This window comes from Lynx rufus, unplaced genomic scaffold, assembly GCF_022079265.1.
Source record: "Lynx rufus isolate CCGP_SWC_20201006 ecotype Redwood Valley unplaced genomic scaffold, mLynRuf1.p SCAF_7, whole genome shotgun sequence".
In the NCBI taxonomy this organism is placed as follows: Eukaryota; Metazoa; Chordata; class Mammalia; order Carnivora; family Felidae; genus Lynx; species Lynx rufus.
In genome coordinates this window covers 21,320,061-21,344,474 of record NW_025814889.1, presented here as the reverse complement: position 1 = coordinate 21,344,474, position 24,414 = coordinate 21,320,061, and the positions used below count along the sequence as shown (strand labels likewise).

The following is a 24,414-nucleotide window of genomic DNA, read 5'->3' as shown; positions in this document are numbered from 1 at the left end:
GTTCTCAAAATCCAGCTGCGTTCACCAAACCTCAAAAGTGCTGACTGCAGTGTGGCCATAATAGATTTAAAAGATGAATTAACATATTAACCAAGTACCTTCACTGAATTGCTGCACCGAGAAGTAAAGTATTTATGTTTTAATTATACAGATAATAAAGATGGCAAGGTAATTATGCTACTAATAGAGTAATGTCCTTTAAAGATAACATTTGTGCAGTATCACTAAAATAAAAAGCGTGAGGCTTTGTAACTGGAAATAAATCTGCACGTAATGATGCTTTTCTTCACCCGCTCTCGGGAAGTTGCTATGGCGCCACCTTTGCTCCTGCTGAGATGTTAATGTCAGTTCATAAACCTCCTGGCAACGTGGTAATTAACACCTTCCTCCTCCCGGTCCCAGGTCAAAAACTGACTGATCTGGGCTTTCGACTGTGAGGACGCATGTTAAAAAGTACTCAACAAATAAAACTTAAAGAATGTGTATTAAGGGGCGCCGGGTGGCTCAACGGGTTAAGCGTCCGTCCGACTTTGGCTCAGGTTATGATCACACGGTTGTGAGTTCGAGCCCCCCATTGGTCTCTGTGCTGAAGCTCAGAGTTCAGAGCCTGGGGCCTGCTTCGGATTCTGTGTCTCCCTCTCTCTGCCCCTCCCTTGCTGTCTCTCTCTCTCTCTCAAAAATAAACATTAAAAAAAAAATTTTTTTAAGAATATGTATTATGTGTCTGTGTGTTTTTGACGTGCACTGACAATGCATTCCCTAACTTACAAAACATTTTTGATGATGAAAAAGTAAGAAAGAAAGTTTTACGTGAATACTGATGGCTACATTATTCTTAATAACAGGATAAGGAGCAATATTTGTGAAAACCTACTTATAAATGGAGTTCTCTAACTGTGCAAATATCTTCTCTCATTCAGTAGGTTGTCTTTTAGTCTTGGTGATTGTTCCCTATGCTGTGCAGAAGCTTTTCATTTTGATGTAGTCCCAATAGCTTATTTTTGCGTTTGTTTCCCTTGCCTCGGGAGACATCTAGAAAAATGCGGCTACAGCTGATGTCAGAGAAATTACTGCCTGTGCTCTCTTCTGGGGTTTTCTAACTGTGGAAAATTATTTTGAGACTTCATGATTATTTACTTCCAATACAGAAATATTAGGAGAGAACTTTGTTACTCCTTAGTAAGTTTTTAGTTTTTCATTGTCACTAGTTAATATAAAATAAAGCATCCTAGATCTGGCTGGGTCTGGCAGAGAGAAGTCAAGGCAGGCAACATTTGGTATAAAAAGGGGTAGACAAGAAACACAGGTAGGGCTTGAAAAGAAGGCACAGTATAGAAGGGAGGCAGGGAAGAAGAGGTACTTATTGTCGATCTGGCCAAGTAAACAGCGTAAGGAAGTAAATAAACAACAAATAGAAGAGATCATCAGGTAAGCGATGCGGCTGTAGGATTTAGGAGTTGGGAAGTCGATGTCAAATCCTACAAGGACTGTTTTGGCAGAATGGGAGAAGCTGAAGTCTCATGCAGTCGGTCGAGGGATGGAGATGAGATGAAGAGGTGAAGTTATTTAAAATTAACTAGTCTTTCAAAGAAGTTGATTGAGAAGAAAAGGGGGGGAAAGAGGGGGCCGTGGGTCAGGGACAAGTCGGGAAGAAACAAATTTCTGTAAACTACTCCTGGTCAATGAACAATTATGGGCTCCTCAGAATGTTCTAAATTTGTGTCAGTTTCCTCCTATACAACCACTAGGACCAGGAGAAAATAACACCCCAGTGTTGTAATGCCACATTAGTGGGAAAGCCTCATCATCATCCAAAACTGGGTTAAAGGATTCCATTGCCGTCTCAGTTGACGGGGTAAATAAGCAAGGGCATCCTGCAGGTCTTGTCTGATTATTGTAACTAGGCCTAGTTGATGAAAAAAAACCCATCAAAACATTAAAAACCACAATTAGGAATGTGTAATAGGTATGGAAGGAAGAGAACAGAGACGGGCTAAAATAATAAATATTCCTGGGGAAAAAAAAAACAGTAAATAAAACAAAAGTAATAACCAAAAGTATAATAGGAAAAATGTTTCCTGAGTTAGAAAACAAAAAACAGATCCCAAACCACGATTCAGTAGATGACAAGACTTTTCTGTTTCAGGCAGAGAGAGAGGGTGGGTATGTGTCAGACACATTTTGACAAAGTTTTTTTTAACTTATAGGATAAGGGATTCAGCACAAATACAAAAAGAAAATATTTTCTATAAAGAAGAATGGAAATCAGACTGCCCTTAGACTCGGATGCTACAAAAACAAGGTTTGTAGAAAATTGGAGAAAATGCTGTGATGTAACAGTTCCAGACCCAGCCAAACTGTCCTATGTGCTTTTTTCCTAAATAAAATCTTAAGAATGGGTATGTTTTATCATGAGAAATTTACAATGTACATTGAAGTGGATTCAATATGTAAATAACGGTAAGTGTGGAAAAAATTGAGTGTATAACGGCAAACTGATTCATAAAAAAAGAGAATTATATAGATTTTTAAAATGTATTTATGTATTCATTTTTTACAGAAAGAATGCTTGGGGGAGAGAGGCAGAGGGAGAGAGAGAGAAAGAGAGAAAGAGAGAGAGAATCTCAAGCAGGCTCCACACTCAGCCTGATGCGGAACTCGATCCCACAACCCGATCGTGACCTGAGCTGAAATCAAGAGTCAGATGTTCAACTCACCGAGCCACCCAGGTGCCCCCAAATTACACAGATTTTTAGAGAAGAGAATCTATAACCCCCCTATGAAATTTACAAACATCAGGAAAGGGAAGAGTTATGGAAGCAAAAAAGTTAAATGTCTTCAATAACTGTAGCCACTCTATCTTTAAAAAAGTCATTTAAAATTTCCTTTCATCTATATAACAAAAAAAGGAAGAAAGCAAAGAAGACAACATAGAAAAATGAAAAGCCGAAAAGAGCAAACACGGTCAGGAAGAAGGTGAAACAAATACAATAGTTGTAGAAATAAACCTAACAATGGTTCATCCCTTTGCCTCTGGATCTAACGAGTGATGGTTTCACAATATTGCTAATCTGTGGGGACCTCGCTATCCCTTGTTTGTTCCCTTAACCCTGACTGTACTTCTGAAAGTAGTCCCTTCGTGTGTCTCTTTATTTAACTCATCTGGAGTTTAAAGAGCTGGTAGTACACCTTTTTGTGTAGTCAACAAGTATCCATTCCCTTATTTTATTCATTGTTTACCTTTATCTTCTAGAACAGTGCCTTGCATATAGCAGGCATACAATAAATATTTGCTAAGTAGTGGGCAAAGAGCATACTTTTTCAAGATCTCATAGAAGACTCGTATCCATAGATCATATACTAGGCCTCGGTGACAATGCAATATTATTTTCAAAGCAAAACTTGCATTTTTTAAACTACAAATCAAAAAAATGTTAGAATTTAAAACGGGAGACTTTGAACTCTGGGTCCTGCTGGAGAAATGGGATCTGGGGCTCACTGTAGGTCTTTCACTCAAGGGTTGGCCCAGTTTGCTGATATGGTCAAAAGGCTGATTAAAATCCTTGCTTCATAAAACTGAAATTGAAAATAATCCTACGATAACCAAATCTTTATATTACATAAAATGATGGTGCATGTTTCTAAAATGCTGTTCATAATATACATCACTCCACTTCAAAGAGGATATCATGAATAAGAGAAAATCCAGAAAAAGTAAGAGAATGATTATAGGATAGCATAACGACATGATGTATGGGGAAAGGCTAACTGAAGATTCTTCAGTCTGGAAAAATAACGGTTAAAGGAAACATGAAAAAAAAAATCACAAATGGCATAGATGAAATCAATACAGATTTAGTCATTTGATTCTAAAATAGTGAGGAGACACAATTTGGAACTGGGATGTAGTCATTTTAGAACTAACATAAGGAAGTAGATTCATAAAACATTAAGTGCCAGATGGGATTTAAAGACTATCTGCTTGAGTTTCTTTGTATTACAAATAAAGAATGGATTTCACCAAATGGTGCTAGGAAAACTGGATTTCCACACGCAAGAGAATGAAGTTGGACCCTACCACACCATACACAAAAACAACTCAAAAATGGATCAAAGACCTAAACATAAGAGATAAAACTATAAAATTCTTACAAGAAAACATAGGGGAAATTTTTCATGACATTGGATTTGTTAATGATTTTTTGGATATAACACCAACAGCATAGGAAACGAAAGAAAAACGAGAGAAATTGGACTCCCCCAGAATTAAAAACAGTGCGTCAAAGGACACGATCAATAGTATGAAAAGGCAACCCACGGAATGGGAGAACATGTTTGCAAACCATACATCTGATAAGGAGTTAATATCCCGAATATAGAAAGAACTCCTACAACTCAATAACAACCTGGTTTAAAAAAAAAAAGGGGGGGGGGGGGCAAAGGATTTAAATAGACCTTTCTCCAAAGAAGATAAGCACATGGAAAAAAAAGCTCAACGTCACTGATCATTAGAGAAATACAAATTAAAACACAGTGAGACACCACTTCACACATATGAGTATGGCTACTAACTAACTAACTAACTAACTAACTAAATAAATAAAACAGCAAGTGTGGGTGAGAATGTGGAGAATTGGAACGCTTGTGCCCTGTTGGCGGGCGTGTAACATGGGTGCAGCTGCTGTGGAAAACAGTATGCAGTTCCTCAACATATTTAACACAGAATTACCATATGATCCAGCAATTCCAGTCATGAGTATATACCCAAAATAACGGAAAGCAGGGACTTGAAAAGCTATTTGTATATGTATGTTCATAGCAGCATCATTCACAATAGCCAAGCAGTAGAAGAAACCCAAGTGTCCATTAACAGATGAACAGGTCAACAAAATGTGATGTATACATACAGAATACTATGTAGCCTTAAAAGGGAAGGAAGTTCTTTTTTTTTTTGAATTTTTTTTTTTTTACATTTATTCATTTTTGAGAGACAGAGCACAAGCAGGGGAGAGGCAGAGAGAGAGGGAGACACAGAACCCGAAGCGGGTTCCAGGCTCCCAGCTGTCAGCACAGAGCCCGACGCGGGGCTCGAACTCACAAACCACGAGATCATGACCTGAGCCGAAGTCCGACGCACAACCAACTGAGCCACCCAGGCGCCCCGAAGGGGAAGGAAGTTCTGATGCATGCTGGAACATGGAGGAACCTGAGATGGGTCACGCAAAGTGAAATAAGCCAGTCACCAAAGGACAAATATTTTACAGTTCCACTTGTATCAGTACTTAGAATAGTCAAAATCACAGAAACAGAAAGGGTGGTGGTTGGTGGGGACTACAGGGAGGGAGAAGTGGGGAGTTCTTGTTTCATAGGTACAAGCTGTCTGTTCTGCAAAACGAAAAGAGCTCTGGAGATGGATGGTGGAGACGGCGGCCCAACAGCGTGAATGTACTTAATACCGCTGAGCTTAAAAATGGTTAAGACGCTGGGGCGCCTGGGTGGCGCAGTCGGTTAAGCGTCCGACTTCAGCCAGGTCACCATCTCGCGGTCCGTGAGTTCGAGCCCCGCGTCAGGCTCTGGGCTGATGGCTCGGAGCCTGGAACCTGTTTCAGATTCTGTGTCTCCCTCTCTCTCTGCCCCTCCCCCGTTCATGCTCTGTCTCTCTCAGTCCCAAAAATAAATTAAAAGGTTGAAAAAAAAATTAAAAAAAAAAATGGTTAAGACGCTAAATTTAACATTATGTATATCTTGCTACCATTTTTTTTTTAAAGAGTAGAACTCATTTCCTTTCCTTTAATCAAAACCAGCTTCTCTTCTTGAGTTCCCCATTTCTGTGAATGGCACCATTCTACTCTCAGCTGTCCTAGCCAGAAACCTGGTCTTGTCCTTGACATCACCTTCTTCCTCCTCCAACCCATGTGGTCACTCATCGAACACTTATGGACCCTCCCGACGTGCCAAGCACTGTCATGGGGGTTCTCCTTGCAAATGTCTGTTTCAGGAAACTTTCACCTTCCACCTAGATGACCACAGCAGTCCTCTTCCTGGTCTTTCTGGGTCCGGTCCAGCACACTTCGAATCTCTCCCCCGCTTTGCAGCAAGAGAGCTCTTTCTTTTAAAAGTGAGCATCTGCAATGGTCCCCCATCTTTCTAAGCCACTTCAATGGCTCTTTGTTGCCATCAAAATAAGGTCCAAAGTGCTTCCTTGGCTTATATCGCACATTAGCATCTGGCTCCTCATTACTTCCACAGCCATCACTTTCAATTTTCTGCTGCATTCTATTCACTAGCCGTTCTGAAAACTTTCAGTTCTAGAATTTACCATGCTCTGTCCCTCCTCTGGCCTTTATACCCTGTTCCTTCTCCTTAGAGCACTGGTGATCCTTCCCCATCCCACCAGGACCTTCTTTGCCCAGACAATTTCTATTATTTACTTTATGTCCTGGCTGGTAAATTACTCATGTCGGGAAAACCTATCTGATCCAACCTGACTTTAGGTGGCCCTCCCAGGTGATCCTGTCCTTCCACCGTCAAGCACAGTGTGATCATCTGCTTCCTTGCCCCTTCTGGGTTTATTGACCCAAAGTGGGGGGCTCAATAAATAATTAGTAAATGAATTAGTAAATAGGTCCAGAGAGGCTGTGGTTCATTCATAGTTACAACTTAGGTCATTGCACTGCAGGTAGCGGGACCAGTGGTAAAACTAGACCACCAGGGACTCCCCACCCAGGGCTCTTCCCACTGCTACGTCACACGATGGGTCATAAATTCATGAAACTCACTATCCCAAGAGGGGCTGTGACCGGCTTTAAATGGTCCAACCACACAAAAGAGAAGTCGCAAAAATTTTCGCTTTGATATCGTCTGTCTCTTGCCATCGTCCTCTCTTTCGGTCACAGACAGCTAAGAAGACCTGGGATAGCTGGAAAACAGAACTGACCAGGCACAATAAGGTCTAAGTTCCATTTGATAGAACACCGAGCCAAGCAACTTTTGCCAATATTAAAAACCTTGATTTTACAACCTGTCTAGATTTGGCATTCATAACGCAACTCACAAGTCCCCTCTATATTAACTCCGTACTGGACGGTGACATTCGGCTTACTGCTGTAAAACTCTGCCTTGAAGAACTGAGTATGGATTGAAAAGGAAGTGGGTCCCATAATATACACATAGGCATATATATGTACAGATGTGGGTGTCTATGTTTAGAAACAAATCATTTAAACTAGTCAAAACTGTCATCATTTAGAAGAGGAGTGATGTGGAAGGAGGAAAATAAAATCACATCTTTTATTAAATAAAATACTCCAAATATACATAAATTAAAACTATAATTTCATCTTCAGTGCTTGTGATGTAGTTAATCTCTCATATTTTACAGATTTATGCCAACATAGCTCGCCACTGAAATGAAAATTGTATTATGTATACAGTGTGAGCATATTATTTTTCCCAGCCATATCACATGGCTATATCACTGCCTGTCTCCAGCCGAAGTTGAAATTACTGTACAGATATCATTCCGAATGTGGGTATATTGAAACAACGTTTTTCAGGATCACAAGCAAGGCAGGGATTCTGTAAAATTTCAGAATCAAGGGGAAATAAAGGCTTAACTTAGGAATGAATTGCTTTAAAAAAAAGATTCATAATTAAATCATATTGAGTTAATTATGTCCCTGACAAAGCAATTTCTACTTTTACTAATTGGCATTGAGATGAATCTTGACCTTAAATAGTAAGCACTATTCTCCAACGCTCATTTAAAAGGCGACAAATACTGGGGTGCCCGGTTGGCTCAGTTGGTTAGGCGTCCCACTCTTGATTTGGGCTCAGGTCATGATCTCATAGTTCATGAGATCAAGCCCCGTGTCGGGCTCTGTGCTGACAGCACGGAGCCTCCTTGGGATTCTTTCTCTCCCTGTCTCTCTGCCTCTCCCCCACACGTGCACGCATGCACACGCTCTCCCTCTCTCTCACAAGAAATAAACTTCAAAAATTAATTAAAAGCAGACAAATACTCTAGTGCTTGTTAGTACTAATCAAAACCAAGAATACAAGAGGAAGCACGTGTGCTTAGTTCATATAAAATGAGACATACGATCATAAGCTGCTTTAGTAATTGCTTTTGCTGCATTCTTCTGAATATCAGGAATTGTAGAATTTTCTGCAAAGGACAGGAGCTTCTTAAGACCCCCGGTCTGCTGAATCAGCACCAAAGTATCCATATCTTCAAGGCAATTGGCTATCACGGAAAGTGCTTCTATATGAAGGTCATTCAATTCCTAATAATAAAAGCAAATACAACCTCAGAAAATTGTAGTGAAAGAAACTGACACTTCCCAAATTTTACTACAAGACGAAGGTCAGTCAGAACATAACCTTGTTAACGTTGTTGTGACAGATGCCCAAGGAAACAGTTCTGTTTAATTATCATAACATCACTCTCCCTCACAGTTTGCCCCATCTCTTCTTGCTCCCCCTGCTCCAAAATGTTTCACAGATACAGGATCATTTTTTCACAAATAAAGACGCTTGCAACAATAGTAGCCAAGTGAAGTTGCTCATACAACCTCGTACCGCCAACGATTTTAAAATCCGAAGAAAATATTCTTTGAAAAAGCAGACAGGAGCTGAAGGAAAGCATATTCCCTAAAATCTCCAGCTGGTAGAGGGAGGTGTTGTAAGTCTGTGACTTCTCGCCTCCACTATCATGGGCTCCAACACAGCAATGCTTCTGGTCAAGGAGCTCTCTTCACAGCAAACCAAGGGTGACAGTGGGTCCATGCCCATATCCCACCATCCCGAAGCAGCTGGCTCAACAGAGTGGCCTTTTGAAGACAGTTACGGTGCCAGTGAAGTGGGTGGCAATACCTGGCAGGGCCGGGGCAAGGTTCTCCACTTTATATACGTTCTGAATCAGTGGCCAATATACGGTGCTGGATCTCCCATAGCCAGTGATGGTGGGTCCAGGAATCAGGGGGTGGAAACGGGTGTGGTAGCATTGTTACCCCCTAGTGGCCCATTAGCCATATCTTTGCTTGCTCTCTCCCAGAACTCATGCTCTGTTGGCCTAGAGGTCTTAGTTCCAAAGGAGAGAGTGCTTCCACCAAGAGGCACGACAATGATTCCACTGGACTAGAAGTTAAAACTTCCCCCAACCACTTTGGCCTCCCCATGCCTCCACATAAGCAGGCAATGAAGGAAGTTACTGTGCTGCTAGGGTGGCTGATCCCAACTACCAAGGGGAAACTGGACTGCTACTCCACACCAGAGTGTATCCGGAATACAGGAAGAAGAGTGTATCTGGAATACAGGAAGAAGAGTATATCTGGAATACAGGAAGTCCTCCGGGTATCTCTTAGTATTACCATGCTCTGTGAATAAGGTTGAAAGAAAACTACAATAACCTAATCCAAGCAGGCCTCCTAAATGGCCCAGACCCTCAGGTATGAAGATATGGATCACCCCACCGGGTGAAGAACCACATCCGGTTGAAGTCCCTGCTGAAGGAAAAGGAAATGTGGAATGGGTATTGGAGGAAGATAGTTATCCATACCAACTACCACCATGTGGCCACTTGTAGACAAGAGGGTTGTAACCGCCATGAGTATTTCTTCCTTATTTTGTTATGAGTGTGTGTGTGTGTGTGTGTGTGTGTGTGTGTGTGTGTCTGTGAAATAGTGTGGGTATTTTTTCCCTCTCTTATCCCCTCAGGCAACATAAGATGTATTGACTTTACAAGTTAGTAGTTATTCTTAATTTTACTTCATAGTATTTAAGTTACAGGATATCAAGGAGAAGACTAAATATCCCCCAAGGACATTGCATCCTCTTCTGGGGAAAGGGTTAGTATATTCTGGTTGTACACAGGATAGTTATATCATGCTAGGCATGCAAGGACCTTGCTATTGCCTTGATTTTGAGATTAAGTAGGATTTAAGGAGATATGTAGGGATGCCAAATTGACTCATGATGATTAATTTTCATGTTTTAACTTGGCTAGGCCACGGTATCCAGATATTTGGTTAAACATTATTCTAGATGTTTCCATGAAGGTATTTCTCTAGATGAACATACTATATAAATCAGTAGACTAAGTAAAGCAGATGATTCTCCCCAATGGGGATTAAATAACCCCCTTCCTGCTTTATCCTAGAGAAAACTATGGCTGATAAAGCCTAAAAGACTAATTCTAGGTATTTCAGGAAATCATGAAGAAGATCCTAAACAAGAATTTAAAAATCTTAAATTTCTAAACCGGAAGAATAAAATTATTTTATTTTTTTAATTTTAATTTATTTAGAGAGCAAGTAAGGGAGGGGCAGAGAGAGAAGGAGACAGAATCCCCAGCAGGCTTTGCACTGTCAGCATGGAGCCCGATGCGGGTCTTGAAGTCACAAACCGTGAGATCCTGACCTGAGCTGAAGCCAAGAGTCAGACGCTTAACCAATGAGCCACCCAGGTGCCCCTCAAAAAAAGTCTTTTTTTTTTTTAACAGTTTGGCTGCTTCTTTTTTTTAAATTTTTTTTTTTTAACATTTATTTATTTTTGACACAGAGAGAGACAGAGCATGAACAGGGGAGGGGCAGAGAGAGAGGGAGACACAGAATCCGAAACAGGCTCCAGGCTCTGAGCGCTCAGCACAGAGCCTGACGCGGGGCTCGAACTCACGGACTGTGAGATCATGACCTGAGCCGAAGTCGGACGCTTAACCGACCGAGCCACCCAGGCGCCCCAAAAAAAGTCTTTTATAATGGCCTCTATCATTAATCTGATTTAATCATGCTGATAAACAATGTAGCAATAAACAAATTAATTAATCCATTTTACTGAACACTATGCTTAAATATAATAAAATTTTATTTTAAAAAGCATTCTACATTCGGATTTTATAGCAACATGTAGGAGAGATACATTTCCTCATAGAAAGTTGAATGAAAGTGTCAAATACCTTAGTTTCTAGGATTTTAATAAGGTGGTCCACTCCTTGATTGTCTCTCAGCGTCGTTCGTGCCTCCTTATCATTTGTAATAATACCTAAGGTTTTGAGAGCCAACAACTGAATAACTGGATATTCTGACTTCAAGAGATCCAATATAGGGGGGATTGCATTTAGTTCTTGAAGTGCAGCTCGACACTGAAAATCCTGCCATGAGATACAAATGATCAAATAAGTAAAATTTAAAGCAAAATACAGTCAGTCACAAGAATGGAGAACCTCTATGGTCTAACAAAGGACATTGTAAGTTTTAAATTTCCCATCTTTTATTCCAGATTCCCTTCCAAAGTCACTCACAGAGTAAGTAAGAAAAACCCTCCATCGACAACACCTAAATATTCATTTTAACTATGCAGACATTGTCAATAACAGGAAGTAGATGTGATCTATGGTTTTTGCAGTACCTATTGTTTCTTTATTATCCAGCAAAGTCCTTTCGTTACTAACAGACTACAATAAATCTGCGCATAATCAAATTCTTTTCACACTCTATACCCTGTTTCAAATAGTATTTGATAAAATGAAATGATGCCATCAATTCCTTATTATCTTCATCCAAATGGATTATTTATGAAATGCTTACATGCACACAGTGCTGCTGGCAGGCCCTGTGCACGCAAATTTATACCAGGTTGAGTTCGGACACATGACCTTTATACAAGACATTTATAATATCAAGGGGTCGTTAGAGTCTAGGTGAGTCGCTCTCCCCTGTGTGTCTGCAATTCTGTGTATGTGAGTGGTGGGGAGAGGGCTAGTTGGGGTGAGCAGTGGAGAAAACCAAGCAAAAAGTCATGAAAAGCCCCCAAACTCTGACTACTAATCATGACACTTAAAATCAAAATATCATAAATGTCAAATAGTATTAAGGTGGAAAAGGTCCCATTAACAGCTTAGCTTTTCTCTATCCATCCTTCAGTGCATGCTTCCTACAGGCATAAAAACTGTAGAAAGTTGTTTGCTGTGGGTTGAATTGTGTCCCCCCAAAATGTATGTTGAACTCCTAACCCTTGGTATCTCAAAACATGACCTTATGTAGAAACAGGGTCAGTAGAGATGTTATTAGTTAAGTTAATGTCATAGTGGAGCAGGGTAGGTACTTAATGGTGTCCTTAGAGGACTGGGGTCTTTAAAAGAAGAGGAAGCATGGGGTGCCCTGATGGCTCAGTTGGTTGAGTGTCCGACGTTGGCTCAGGTCATGATCTCAGTTTGTGAGTTCAAACCCCGCGTTGGGGCTCAGAGCCTGCAGCCTGCTTCGGATTCTGTGTCAACCTCTCTCTCTGCCCCTCCCCTGCTCACTCCCTGTCTCACTCTCTCTCAAAAAGAAATAAACATTAAAAAAAATTTTTTAAATACATAAGAGGAGGCACAACAGAGGGAGAGATTGCAATGATGGCAGCTGTATACCAATGACCGCCAGGGATTGACGGCCGCCACCAGAAGCTAGGAAGAGGCCAGGAGGATGCTTCCCAGAGCGGCCGTGGGGGCAGGGCCCTGCTGACACCTCGAGGTCGGACCTCCAGCCTCCAGCACTGAGAGAAATTCCTGTTGTTTTAAGCCGCTCCGCGTCTGGGGTAGTTTGTTACGGCGGTCGGAGGAAATTAACATGCTGTTATTAACCAGTAATTCTGTTGTGAAGAATAGTGAAGGCAAGTCTTTTCATTTCTCTTTGATTAAAAAATTATAGGGAAGTAAGAGCTATGAGGAGTCTTGGGATGAAAGATACTAACCCACTGACCGCGTTATTTAGGCCTGTGGGATAAGAGAAGGGGGACAGTGGAGCAGGGAGGAGCCAGGGTAGAGGCCGGTGAGTGCCCAGCCTGGGGCAATGACTCCTGAGGCCGGGAATGCTCTTGCCGCCTTCCGGCATAGCCCATTTGTCTCTCTTCCTATATAATTTGTCTAGATACTCCACCTCTCGGTGAACCCTCCTTTACTTTCACTTCACTATCTCTTCCTTTTATATTCTACTGCTAGCTCTTTCAAATGGCATTTTGGTATTTTCACTTGATCTAAGCAAAGCTAATCAAATGTGTGTGTGAATTGTTCAGGAACCTGAGCAGCAAAAGAAACAGAGAAGGCTGTTCAAAGTGTCAGGAAGCTGACCTGCTGTGGGGAGGGGGGGGGGGGCGGTGCCTTGAGGGGCTGCGGGAGGGGTGGGGACACAGGACAGCACAGGTAGGAGAGGCCAAGGCAGGCTGTTTCTTTCCATAACAAAGGAAAAACAGTTCAGTGACAAAGCACCTCACAATTATAAACAATGAGCTCTGTTCAGCATACTCAACTCATTGGGTCTTCACCAATAAATAAGTCTAATCCAAAAATCTTGGTACACTGAATACGGTACGCATTGCATCCAATGTGCTTAGATCACCAAGGTTAGGTCAATAAGTCTGCGTGGGTGAAACCTCGTTCAATGTATTAGATTCCACGTTTCAAGAAGAAATACATTTATCTACTTTCATCCTGCCTTAATTTGCAAGCCATTCTATTCTTTGAAAATTTACATACACTTCTAAAATGCCCTTTCATAGACCTGTACTCTGAAAACGATGAAACATTGAAGGAAATTGAAGGCAACACAAAGAAATGGAAAGATATTCCATGCGCATGTATTAGAAGAACAAATACTGTTAAAATGCCTATACCAATCTCTACATTTAATGCAATCCTTATCAAAATGCCAACAACATTCTAGAACAGACAATCCTAAAATTTGTATGGAACCACATAAGACCCCAAATAGCCAAAGCAATCTTGTAAAAGAAAAACAAGATGGGAGGAACCACCACTCCAGGCTTCAACGTATATACAAAGCTGTAGTAATCGAATAGGATGGTAACTGACACAAAAGTAGACACCCAGATCAATGGAACAGCATAGAAAACCCAGAAATAAACCCACAATTATATGGTCAATTCATCTTTGGCAAAGGATGCAAAAACATCCAAGGGGAGAGAGAGTCTTTTCAATAAATGGTGTTGGGAAAACTGGACAGTAACGTGCGAAAGAATGAAACTGGGCCACGTTCTTACACCATACACAAAAATAAACTCAAAATGGATTAAGGACCTAAATGTGAGACAGGAAACCATAAAAATCTCTGAATAGAGCACAGGCGATTATTTCTCTGACACTGGCCATAGCAACACCTTTCCAGATACGGCTCCTGAGGCAAGGGAAACAAAAGCAAACATAAACTATTGAGACCACATCAAAATAAAAAGTTTATACAAGCAAAGGAAACAATCAACAAAACTGAAAGGTAACCTTCCGAATAGGAGAAGGTGTTTGCAAATGGCACATCCAGTAAAGGGTTAGTATCCAAAATACAGTATATAAAGAACTCATACAATTCAACACCCCAAAAACAAATAATCCAATTAAACATGGGTAGAAGTATGAACAGACACTTCTCCAAAGAAGACATCCAGATGGCCAACAGACACATGAAAAGATGCTCAACGTCACTCACCATCAAAGAAGTGCAAATCAAAACGACAATGAGCTATCACCTCACACCTGTCGGAACGGCTAAAATCAACAATACAAGAAACAACAGGTGTCGGCAAAGATGTGGAGAAAAAAGAACCCTCGCGCCCTGTTGGTGGGAATGCAAACTGGTGCAGCCACTGTGGAAGGGAGTCTGGAGGTTCCTCAAAAAGTTAAAAAAACAGAACTACTCTCTGATGCATTAATTGCACTCCTGGATATTTACTCCAAATATTCAAAAACCCCAATTTATAAAGGGATACATGCATTCCTATGTTTATTGCAGCATTATGTCTAATAACCAACTTATTGAAGCAGTCCATTCACCTGTTGATGGAGATATAAATAATGAGATATTATTCAGTCAAAAAAAGAATAAAGTCTTGCCATAATGCAACAACATGGATGGAGTTAGAGCATTCCGCTAAGCAAAATAAGTCAGTCCGAGAAAGACAAATACCGTATGATTTAAGAATTTAAGAAACAAAACAAATGAACAAAGGCAAAAAAAAAAAAGAGACAGAGAGAGACAGAAAGAGAGAGAGAGAGAGAGAGAGAGAGAGAGAGAGAGAGAAACCAAGAAACAGATTCTTAACTATAGAGAACTGATGGTTACCAAAGGGGAGGTGGGTGGGGGGTGGGTGAACTAGGGGATGGGGATTAAAAAGTTCACTTTTGGTGATGAGCCCAGAATATGTATATCATTGTTCAATCACTATATTGTATACCTGAAACTAGTATAAAATTATACGTTAACTGTACTGGAATTAAAATGGAAAACTGAATAAAAAAAAAGAAAATGCCCTTTCATGGGACACAATTGCTTCTAAAATGTGAAAGTTGAAAGGTATCTACACTCAACCTCCATTCTTTTTTTTCCCCAAACGATAACTCCTAAATAGTACCAGAAAAACAAAACAAAACAAAACGGTGAATCAAAACTGAGGAGTTTTTAACACCTTTTAGCCTTTTTTATTGGGCAAATCAATTCTATAAATAGCTTTGGTCAAAACCCGCTTTTAGAAATCACCCTCACCTGGGTCAAGTTGTAAATGCACTCAACAGAGTTCTTCTTCACGTCAGGGTCTGGGCTGGCCAGCAGTCTGACGAGTGGCTCTAACCCGCCGTGCTCCAATATTTGCACTTTGCTGGTATACTCCGCAGACATGTTCGCCAGGCAAAGACTGGCGAACTCATGAATCACCACCTCCTCTGCACATCAAAGATAAACAACACAAGTGTGCGAAAGGCTTCCACAACCACTACTTTAAAACACGTTTTGAAAACCAAAGCTTCACGAATCCTAACTTTGGTGAGAGCCCCTCTTGGCTTGAAAGACCTTAAGGACAATTCACAGTTGATATTACATAGGCTATTTCCGAGGAGTAGTTTAATGAAATGCGAAAAACAAACCAGTCCCATTTTTGAAACAGATGCGTGATGCAAAACTACCTTCTGGAGCAAGCTGAGCGATGACGGAATTCATGACATCTAGTTCCCTTAACAATTTTTTAACATCGTCTGCAAAAGAAGAAACAGCGTCTTAATGTTTCTTATTATCAATAACAGCGAGGTTGTTTAAACAGTCCTTTATGAGATAGGCTTTATTATTACCTAATTTTACAAATAAAGAAACTGAGGCTCAAAATCAGCAAGTCAGTGGTGAGACCAGGTAGCATGGTCAGGTCTGTCGGACCCTAGACAGACTCTAGCCCCTCTCCTTGATCACCGAAATATACTACCTTCCGACAACACTAGAAAAGATAACCAGAAAAGTGCAAAGTGTACCCAGAACACTAATCAGTAAAGCCGAGTTACTGTGCCCTACATTTGTTTACCGTATAGTAGAAATTCCTTTCGGTGTTGTTTTGTTGGAAAGGGTATTTTTAAATTTTGATTTTAAGAAAACTTGTGCAGAATGCAAGTAAGAATTATCCTCAGCCTTTTCGATTACTATATCTTGGTTGTGTTCCATTTGATTATCAGAGATGCCAAAAATGATTAAAGACAAGTATATTGATTTGTTTAAAGTTCACTTCTGTACTAGTCACGTGAGCCTAATTAAGGCCGAGCAGACACACCCCTACTTCTCCGCTGCCATCCTTAACCCGTGTTTTCTGAGAAATAAGGCATAAGAAATAAGGTACTCATTTAGTTTTTGCAGTGGTTCTTGGTCAGTTATCTTTGTAAGCCAAAATTAGCATCATTAGGATTTTGGAAAATTTCACTTCGCGGCAGAGAGTCTCTGGATGGATTTTTCCTCATTAACCACTGGATATACTTGACTTTTATTGGACACCTTTTGCTCTGTTTCTGTTCAAAATGGCGGAAGAGGGCCAGCAAACTTATCGCTGGCTTACATGTATGTGAATAAGCTCGAAGTACAAAAGAATAGTAGAGCTTCTGGAAAGGGTAGCGTCCCAAAGTGAAGGGCATTATTTTACAGTCAACACTGGTTCAAAAAACGGGGGCGCCTGGGTGGTTTCGTCGAGTGAGTGTCCAACTCTTGATTTCTGCCATGATCCTAGGGTCATGGGATCCAGTTATCCAGCCCCGGGAGATTCTCTCCCTCTCTCCCTGTCCCTCTCCCTGGCTCATGCTTTCTCTTGCTCTCTCTAAAATTAAAAAAAAAAAAAAAAAAAAAAGTATACCTTGACAGGGAATTAAACAAGTGAAGGCATCCTACTCAGATCTTTCCAAGTGTGCTGGTGCACCTTCTAGAAAACTTGTGTTCTTGGTATTCCTGCTCTGAGGAGTCCAGTGTCTGTATTTCCAAATGAGAAGGCCACACCCGTCTATTTTTACATGCTTGATGCAAAATATTTCTGGGCTTTTAGATCTCCAGTTCATTCTCCATTTGGTATCCAAAAGAACCTTCCATATATTTCAAAGTTTCTGCTGCAACACTGACCACGAGGTCAAGAACACCGATGCTCCATGTGCCCTCTGCTTCTCTCGTTTCCCTGCAGGAAGGAAATGCTCCCGCAGGCCGAGGCCGCCTGGCTGAGCCCGTATGTGACACCTCACGTTCTTCTGCCCTAACAACTCAAAAGTCTTCATCACAGAAACCCGTGCCACGAAATTCCCTTCTAGATAGGAAGTTAGCCAAATCTGTCCAGTAACAGATGTAGTAGAGCTCTCCGCTAAACCATTTTTCTCTTGGCTCAGAGGAGGGCTCAGATTCTATGGCAGTGCCTATAAATCAGTGGCATAGCGGATCAGTTTGTTATTCTGCTTTTTGACCCCAATTGTCCCTAAAGGATCTTTCTTTTCCTGAGGGTAAGTCAGCAAAACATAACGGATAAGTGCCTATTTTCGTCACTCGAAAAACAATATCGATCTCTGCCCCCTTCTTTCTCCACAGAGAACACGCTCATATAGGGCAACTGAATAGAAACTCTATCTATTGTGGTCGGTCCACGCAAATATGTTCTAGCTGGGGGCGCCTGGGTGGCACGGTGGGCTAAGCGTCTGACTCTTGATCTCGGCTCAGGTCACGATTTCACAGTTTGTGAGTTCAAGCCCCGCATCGGGCTCCGCGCTGATGGCGTGGAGCCCGCTTGGGATTCTGTCTCTCCTCTCTGCTCCTCCCCCACTTGTGCTGTCTCTCTCTCAAAATAAATAAATACATTTTTAAAAATTTGCTTTAAATATGTTCCAGCTAAACTCTAGGACACATACAATTTTAGGTGGTTCAGAACTGCCAACACCTTCACTTCCTGGAGTAACTTCATGCAATCTGGGTTTTTTTTAAAAACATTTTTTAAATGTTTTTACTTAGTCTTGAGAGCGAGAGAGAGAGCAAGCAGGAGAGGGGCAGAGACAGAGGGAGACACGGAATCTGAAGCCGGCTCCAGACTCTGAGGTGTCAGCACAGAGCCCGACATGGGGCTCAAACACACAAACGGCAAGATCATGACCTGAGCTGAAGTCAGAGGCTTAACCGACTGAGCCACCCAGACATCCCATGCAATCTGTTGTAACTGCATTCTTATTTATACTTTCTGGTTGCCTAATATGAACCATCCAATTTATTTTTGACCTTATATACTCTTTTACATCAACCTTTTCTTAAGATGGCAAGCTCTACAGATTGCCATAAGTAATGTAAAATCTGGGCTTCAAGGATGGCAATGAACTCTCTCTTTAGCTGACTTCATTAAATGAGCCTCTGTTATACGGCCTCATCAAACTAAATACAAACCGGGGGCGGGAGGGGGGGTGCGTAAGAGACAGCAACTCCATTTTGATTAAAAGGTTTAACACAGTAATTTAAATGCTTGTCTTGAATGACCCAGGATTAGCATAGGCTCATAACTCAATCACTTTAGAAAAAAGACAAAGAAGAAAAATCAAGAATTTGTTTGCTCTCACAGCAATCATTTTAGCACCGGGCATTCTGTTGGAACATCGTACTGGTTCATCCACTATGAACATAGTGAAAGCATTGAGTACGTGAAAGGCATGTGAAGATACAAATCTCTAAAGAAAAAGCGGTTATTTTAAGACAGTCTAAAGATGATTTAACCATGCGGCACCAGAGGTGCGTTTGTTTACAAATTAGTCTGGATACATGCCTTTTCATTTATTTTTTTTTTAATTTTTTTTTTCAATGTTTTTATTTATTTTTGGGACAGAGAGACAGAGCATGAACGGGGGAGGTGCAGAGAGAGAGGGAGACACAGAATCGGAAACAGGCTCCAGGCTCCGAGCCATCAGCCCAGAGCCCGACGCGGGGCTCGAACTCACGGACCGCGAGATCGTGACCTGGCTGAAGTCGGACGCTTAACCGACTGCGCCACCCAGGCGCCCCAATGCCTTTTCATTTAAAAAAGTTTCTTTAACGTTTATTCATTTTTGAGAGGCAGAGACAGAGTGTGAGTGGGGGAGGGGCAGAGAGAGAGGGAGACACAGCATCCGAAGGAGGCTCCAGGCTCTGAGCTGTCAGCACAGAGCCCGAGGCGGGGCTCGAACTCACGGACTGTGCGATCATGACCCGAGCCGAAGTCGGATGCTCAACCGACTGAGCCACCAGGTGCCCCAGGCCTTTTTGTTTAGAGTGAACAACTAGCTTAGTCGCCTTGGACATGGATGGACAGTGAAGCAAAAGCTATTCATGTACTGGCTGTACTGACAAAGCAGGAACACGAGCCATTGAGGACACCAAGCAGGTTATCGTGTCATCAGATCGTTCACGTAGAAAATGAATCAATTCCCATAAATGCCTTGATTTTTTTTTTTTTTTTTTTTTTTTTTTTTACCCAATTCGTGGAATCAAAAGAAAGCTCTTGGTCAGGGGGCGGGAGGGTTCATTCATCATATCTAAGACCCACGGGCTCCCTGGAAACCGCCAAGACAGCAAAACTCTTTCCAGTGTTATGCTTCGTGGTAGCAGATTGCACCCCAGCACTGGTCGCAGCCCAGCCAGCCGGCTCCCAGGGGGTGGCTCGACGGGTCTGAGAGCCATCACATTGAACACTCAAATGCAACGGTCATTCTCAATATTTTAGGGTCACAGACTCTTTTGGAAACTCGTGAAATACAACATACAAACCCTGCTCGGGAAAATGTGGCAAACAATTTGGAGGGCTTCACAGATTATAAGCTCCTCGTGTATTGGAAGGTGCAAATTCTAAATAAAATGAATACGAGAAATCAAGAACAAAAGTAAATAGGAAAAAAAAGTCATAGAAACCTAGACACTAAGTTAGAAGGCAGAAGTCTCAGCAGAAAATTATGACTTTCCTTTCCAAAGGACACGCATTCTCCCCCAGAATCACGTAGTAGGAGAACCTGAGTTAGCATGTGCACTCATGTTACGGATCGGAGAATACTTGATGAATCCAGTCCACTAAAGCTAGGAGCCAGAGAGTAGAGTTCTAATTCTAGCTCTGATCTGATTTCTTCTATTAACCACCCGCATGAATACACAAGGAACCTAATCCTTTCAGAGCTCTTTTCTATTTTTAAAACGAGGAGTTGCATAAGAGGTATTACAAAGCACCCCCGTTTCTCAAATTCCGTGGCGTGTAAACGGAATAAAACATAAGAAAAATTTTCATGTTCCCTTTTTTGATTATAAATACTTTCAAGGTGGCTCATTCAACATGGCGGAATTAGTACACAGACAATTAGTACACAGACAGTACTGAGACAAATTCATGAAGGCCCCACGATACAAATGATTACTACCTTGTTTAACTTCTCTGTACCTCAGTTGCCGCACATATAAAGGGAATGACCGTAGCACCGACCTCATTAAATGACTGAATGTACAAATAGCATGTAGGACAGCGCCTGGCACACTGTAAATGCTGTGTGAGTGTTGACTAATGTTACCAAAATCTGGGTTGGTAGAGCATCCACTCCCCCACGACTGTCCTCATCCTGCAGCCAGAAATACCCCCAGACCCCTGCCTTCCAGAACAGCCGCCATTAGAGCTCCCACACTTGCCTCTAGATCCCCTTCCACTAACAGCCCCAGCGGGGCCCTATCAGCCCCCCAGAACTGCAGGCAGTGTTCACGCAGTCTTGGCGGCGTTGGCTGTAAGGGCACAGATGTCACCTAAAACTCTCCTTCCCCGTCACTTCCCATCTTCCTGTCTGCGACATTAATGCCACCGTCCCTGCTGGACAGCGTGGGATAAAGAGCCCCCCTTCCTCTTCCGTCCTGTCTCACCCCAGGGTTCAGGAAAGTGAGGGGGGGGAGTCAGGAAGTTGAGGGAGGAAACTGAGCTTGTGCTTTTGCTGAGACTGGTGAGGGGGGGAGGTATGATAACTTTAGCCGCATGCCATGAGACAGACAGATATGTTTATTCCTAACTGCCTGGGTTTCGGTTTAGAGTTCATTCAGTCTTCACCAAGAACGTCATGTTTTATTATAAAGTCACAAGGCCTTTAGTGACTAACTCAGAAACCTACCATTATAACATGAAAATGACTTTCAAGTGAAACAGGCATCCTGTTCATTAGTCAGGGACTGCCTTTATTGGCAGAGTTTTCGTCAAACCGGTATTCTAACAGACATAATAGCATATTTTAACTAATACTATCATTTCACCATATTAAACATATGAAAATATTCAAGCCATAGGTCTGATTTAAGAAATAAATACATGTCTAAAATTATTTTTGGCAAAGTATATTTTGCAGTTTCAGAAAAATAAATGTATCAAACCTCTTCGTCCTGGGTTACTTTCACTATGAAATACATACGAAGTGTAGCTTACATATGGGCGGACAAATTACGTCACGCTAACTCCAGAAAAGAGCTATTTTAAGAGACAATGAGTGCCCTTCAACTTGTTAGACTCAAACCTACCACGTCACCAACTCTGAGAGTTTTACATGGATATATTTGCATGTGTTTTTATATTTTAAAAATATCTCGGGGCTCCTGGGTGACTCAGTCTGTTAAGCATCTGACTTTGGCTCAGCTCATGATCTTTCAGTTCATGAGTTCAAGCCCTGCAACAGGCTCTGTGCTTTTAATGAAAAGCCTGCTTCCGATCATCTGTCTTCCACTCTCTCTGCCCCTCCCGCCACCTCAAAAATAAATAAACAGTAAAATAAAGAAGAAAAATACGTTCTTAAAATATGAAATCATAATCTGTTGTATTATATTTATTTAACTTTTCGTTAACATCAAAGTCAGTTCAAATAAAATTAAAAACAAACCCCTTGAAGTTAAATTTTAAAAAAGGATAATGCATTACATGAGGTTATGAGATTATGTCTGAGAGTTGATACTTACTATTAGAAGCCAGGATTCCAAATATCATGGTAGCATTTCTTCTTACAATTTTGTCTTCATGGGTGAGCAGCTTGGTTAAAGGTTCCACAGCTCCAAGTTCAAGGAGGGTAGCTTTGTTTTCTTCACCTGATATCACAGGTAAAAAAAAAAAAAAAGCATGCATGGATATCATCAGTCTCATCAAAACTCTCCCTCGTGCCATTTTAATTTCTTATTTGCTGTTTGCCTTTCACATTCCTCTTTGCTTCCGCATATACTTGTCTCCGAATAAACTTTAGAGCGCAGGGATCCTCGACATTTGCTGCTTTCCTTCTTCCTGATGCTTATTTCAAGAGCTGGCTTCCTCTTGTCATTCAGTTCTCAGTTCACACTGCACCTGCTCAGAGGGTCTCCCCTGACCACCCTATCTAATGTTACCACTATGTCCAAGCCTTTCTTCCTCTTCCCTAGTCTATTTCCTTCATACCACTTAGCCACCTCCTTGCCTCGTTTGCCTGTTCCACTAGAACTTAATTTTCCACGAGGACAGATACCCTTTCTGTTCTATTCTCTCGTATCCTCAGCGCCTAGCATAGAGCCGGTCATATACTGGCGTAATTAATCACGAGACTTCATTAACATACACGGACCCCACTTCAAGTTAAAGTGGGATGGTGGGGTGAGTTCAGGGAGTTCGTTTTTCACCCACTGGGGTTACAGCACCTATTTTGTCATCCAAGATGTGTCTGCAGCTAGCATGAAGGTTCACGCACAGAGGGGAGCCGCCAGGGTAACTGGGGACTCCTTAGCTGTGGCAAGAAACCCCAGAAGGCCACGTAATGCCAGGGTCTTGCTTAACTATAGAAGCAATTTAGCTATATCTTGATGAGTGGGATATCGTTCTACAAAGTCAGGAACAATGTTTAGGTCCTGATTAATTTCAGCTTTTTAATTTCATGGGCTACGAAAACATAGATCTCACTTTCAAAATTAATTTGAGATATAATAAAGTCCCTTTCACTTGTCTTGCCTCAGTTTTCTCATAAAATTAGAGTATTTTATATTTTAAGTTATAGGTCCATATTCTGATACCACACAGACTATATCTTCCTAATGAAATTGCCCTGTCTCTAAATGGTCAAATTTGTCGCCTGCTAAGAACATGTTGAAATATGCATTGTTGACTATCACAAACTTCTCTTCAAATCTTCCAATATTTGCATCTTAAGGAAATTCTAAAACTTAATTTCTTAGATGAAAACATTTTGTCAAATGAATCTTTAATATAAATTTTAAGATACTTATGCTTAAATAAAAAAGATATTTTATATGTCATATTGTCATAAAAATTAAGTTTGTCTTTAAAATTTTTGTTCTGAGACTTTTATTACATAACTTGAATTATCTCTTCATCAAAATACATTTCTTCTCACTTTATAAACAATGCTGTGTATTATAATTTTATGACCAGCAAAAGAGGATTTGCAAAATTAATAGCTTGTATAATCTTTACATCTATTTTTATTCTTTTTTGACAGTTTTTATGAGGCATCATTGACATACAATAGACTGTACAAACTTAAAGAGAATAATTTGATAAATTTTGACCCATGTTTAACACCCATGAAACCAAACACCAACATTAAGGGAAAAAAAAACATATCTAACAGCCCCAAAATTTCCTCTTGACACTTTGTGACCTCTTCCTCCTGTTACTATACATTATTTGGCATTTCCCAGAACTCTATATAATCATAGAGTATGAATTTGTTATTATATATATCTATATAATCATAGAGTATGAATATTGTCTGGTTTTGCTCAGTCTGATTATTTTGAGATGAATCCATGTTGTAGCACGTATCGTAGTTCATCATTTTTATTGCTGAGTCCTACACCATCATATGGATATACCACACTTTGGCTGGATCATATGGTAGGTGTACATTTAACTTTTTGAGAAACTACCAAACTGTTTTCCAAGGTGATGGTACCATTTTACGTCCTCATAAGCAATGTACGAGGGTTCCGATGTCTCCATATCCTAGCCAATATTTCTGTCGCTCTTTCTGATTAGAGTAATCCCGGTGGCTGTGAAATAGTATCTCATCATGGTTTTAATTTGTATTTCCCTCATGACTAATGATGTTGAGCCAAAGGCACTTTTTTGCCATCCATATGGCCCTTT

General features: G+C 41.0%; 1 protein-coding gene across 1 annotated transcript in view; it reads right to left on the bottom strand.

Annotated features, from left to right (window-relative positions):
* The window catches only part of ARMC3 (armadillo repeat containing 3), a 100,530-nt gene that overhangs the window by 48,295 nt on the left and 27,821 nt on the right, over window positions 1-24,414 (bottom strand). Inside the window, exons 4-8 of the mRNA XM_047067020.1 lie at window positions 22,248-22,373; window positions 15,947-16,015; window positions 15,531-15,706; window positions 10,955-11,149; window positions 8,102-8,285 (exon numbers count right to left, since the gene is read on the bottom strand). Of these exons, the coding sequence (XP_046922976.1) occupies window positions 8,102-8,285; window positions 10,955-11,149; window positions 15,531-15,706; window positions 15,947-16,015; window positions 22,248-22,373 (750 nt within the window). The remainder of the gene's footprint in view (window positions 1-8,101; window positions 8,286-10,954; window positions 11,150-15,530; window positions 15,707-15,946; window positions 16,016-22,247; window positions 22,374-24,414) is intronic.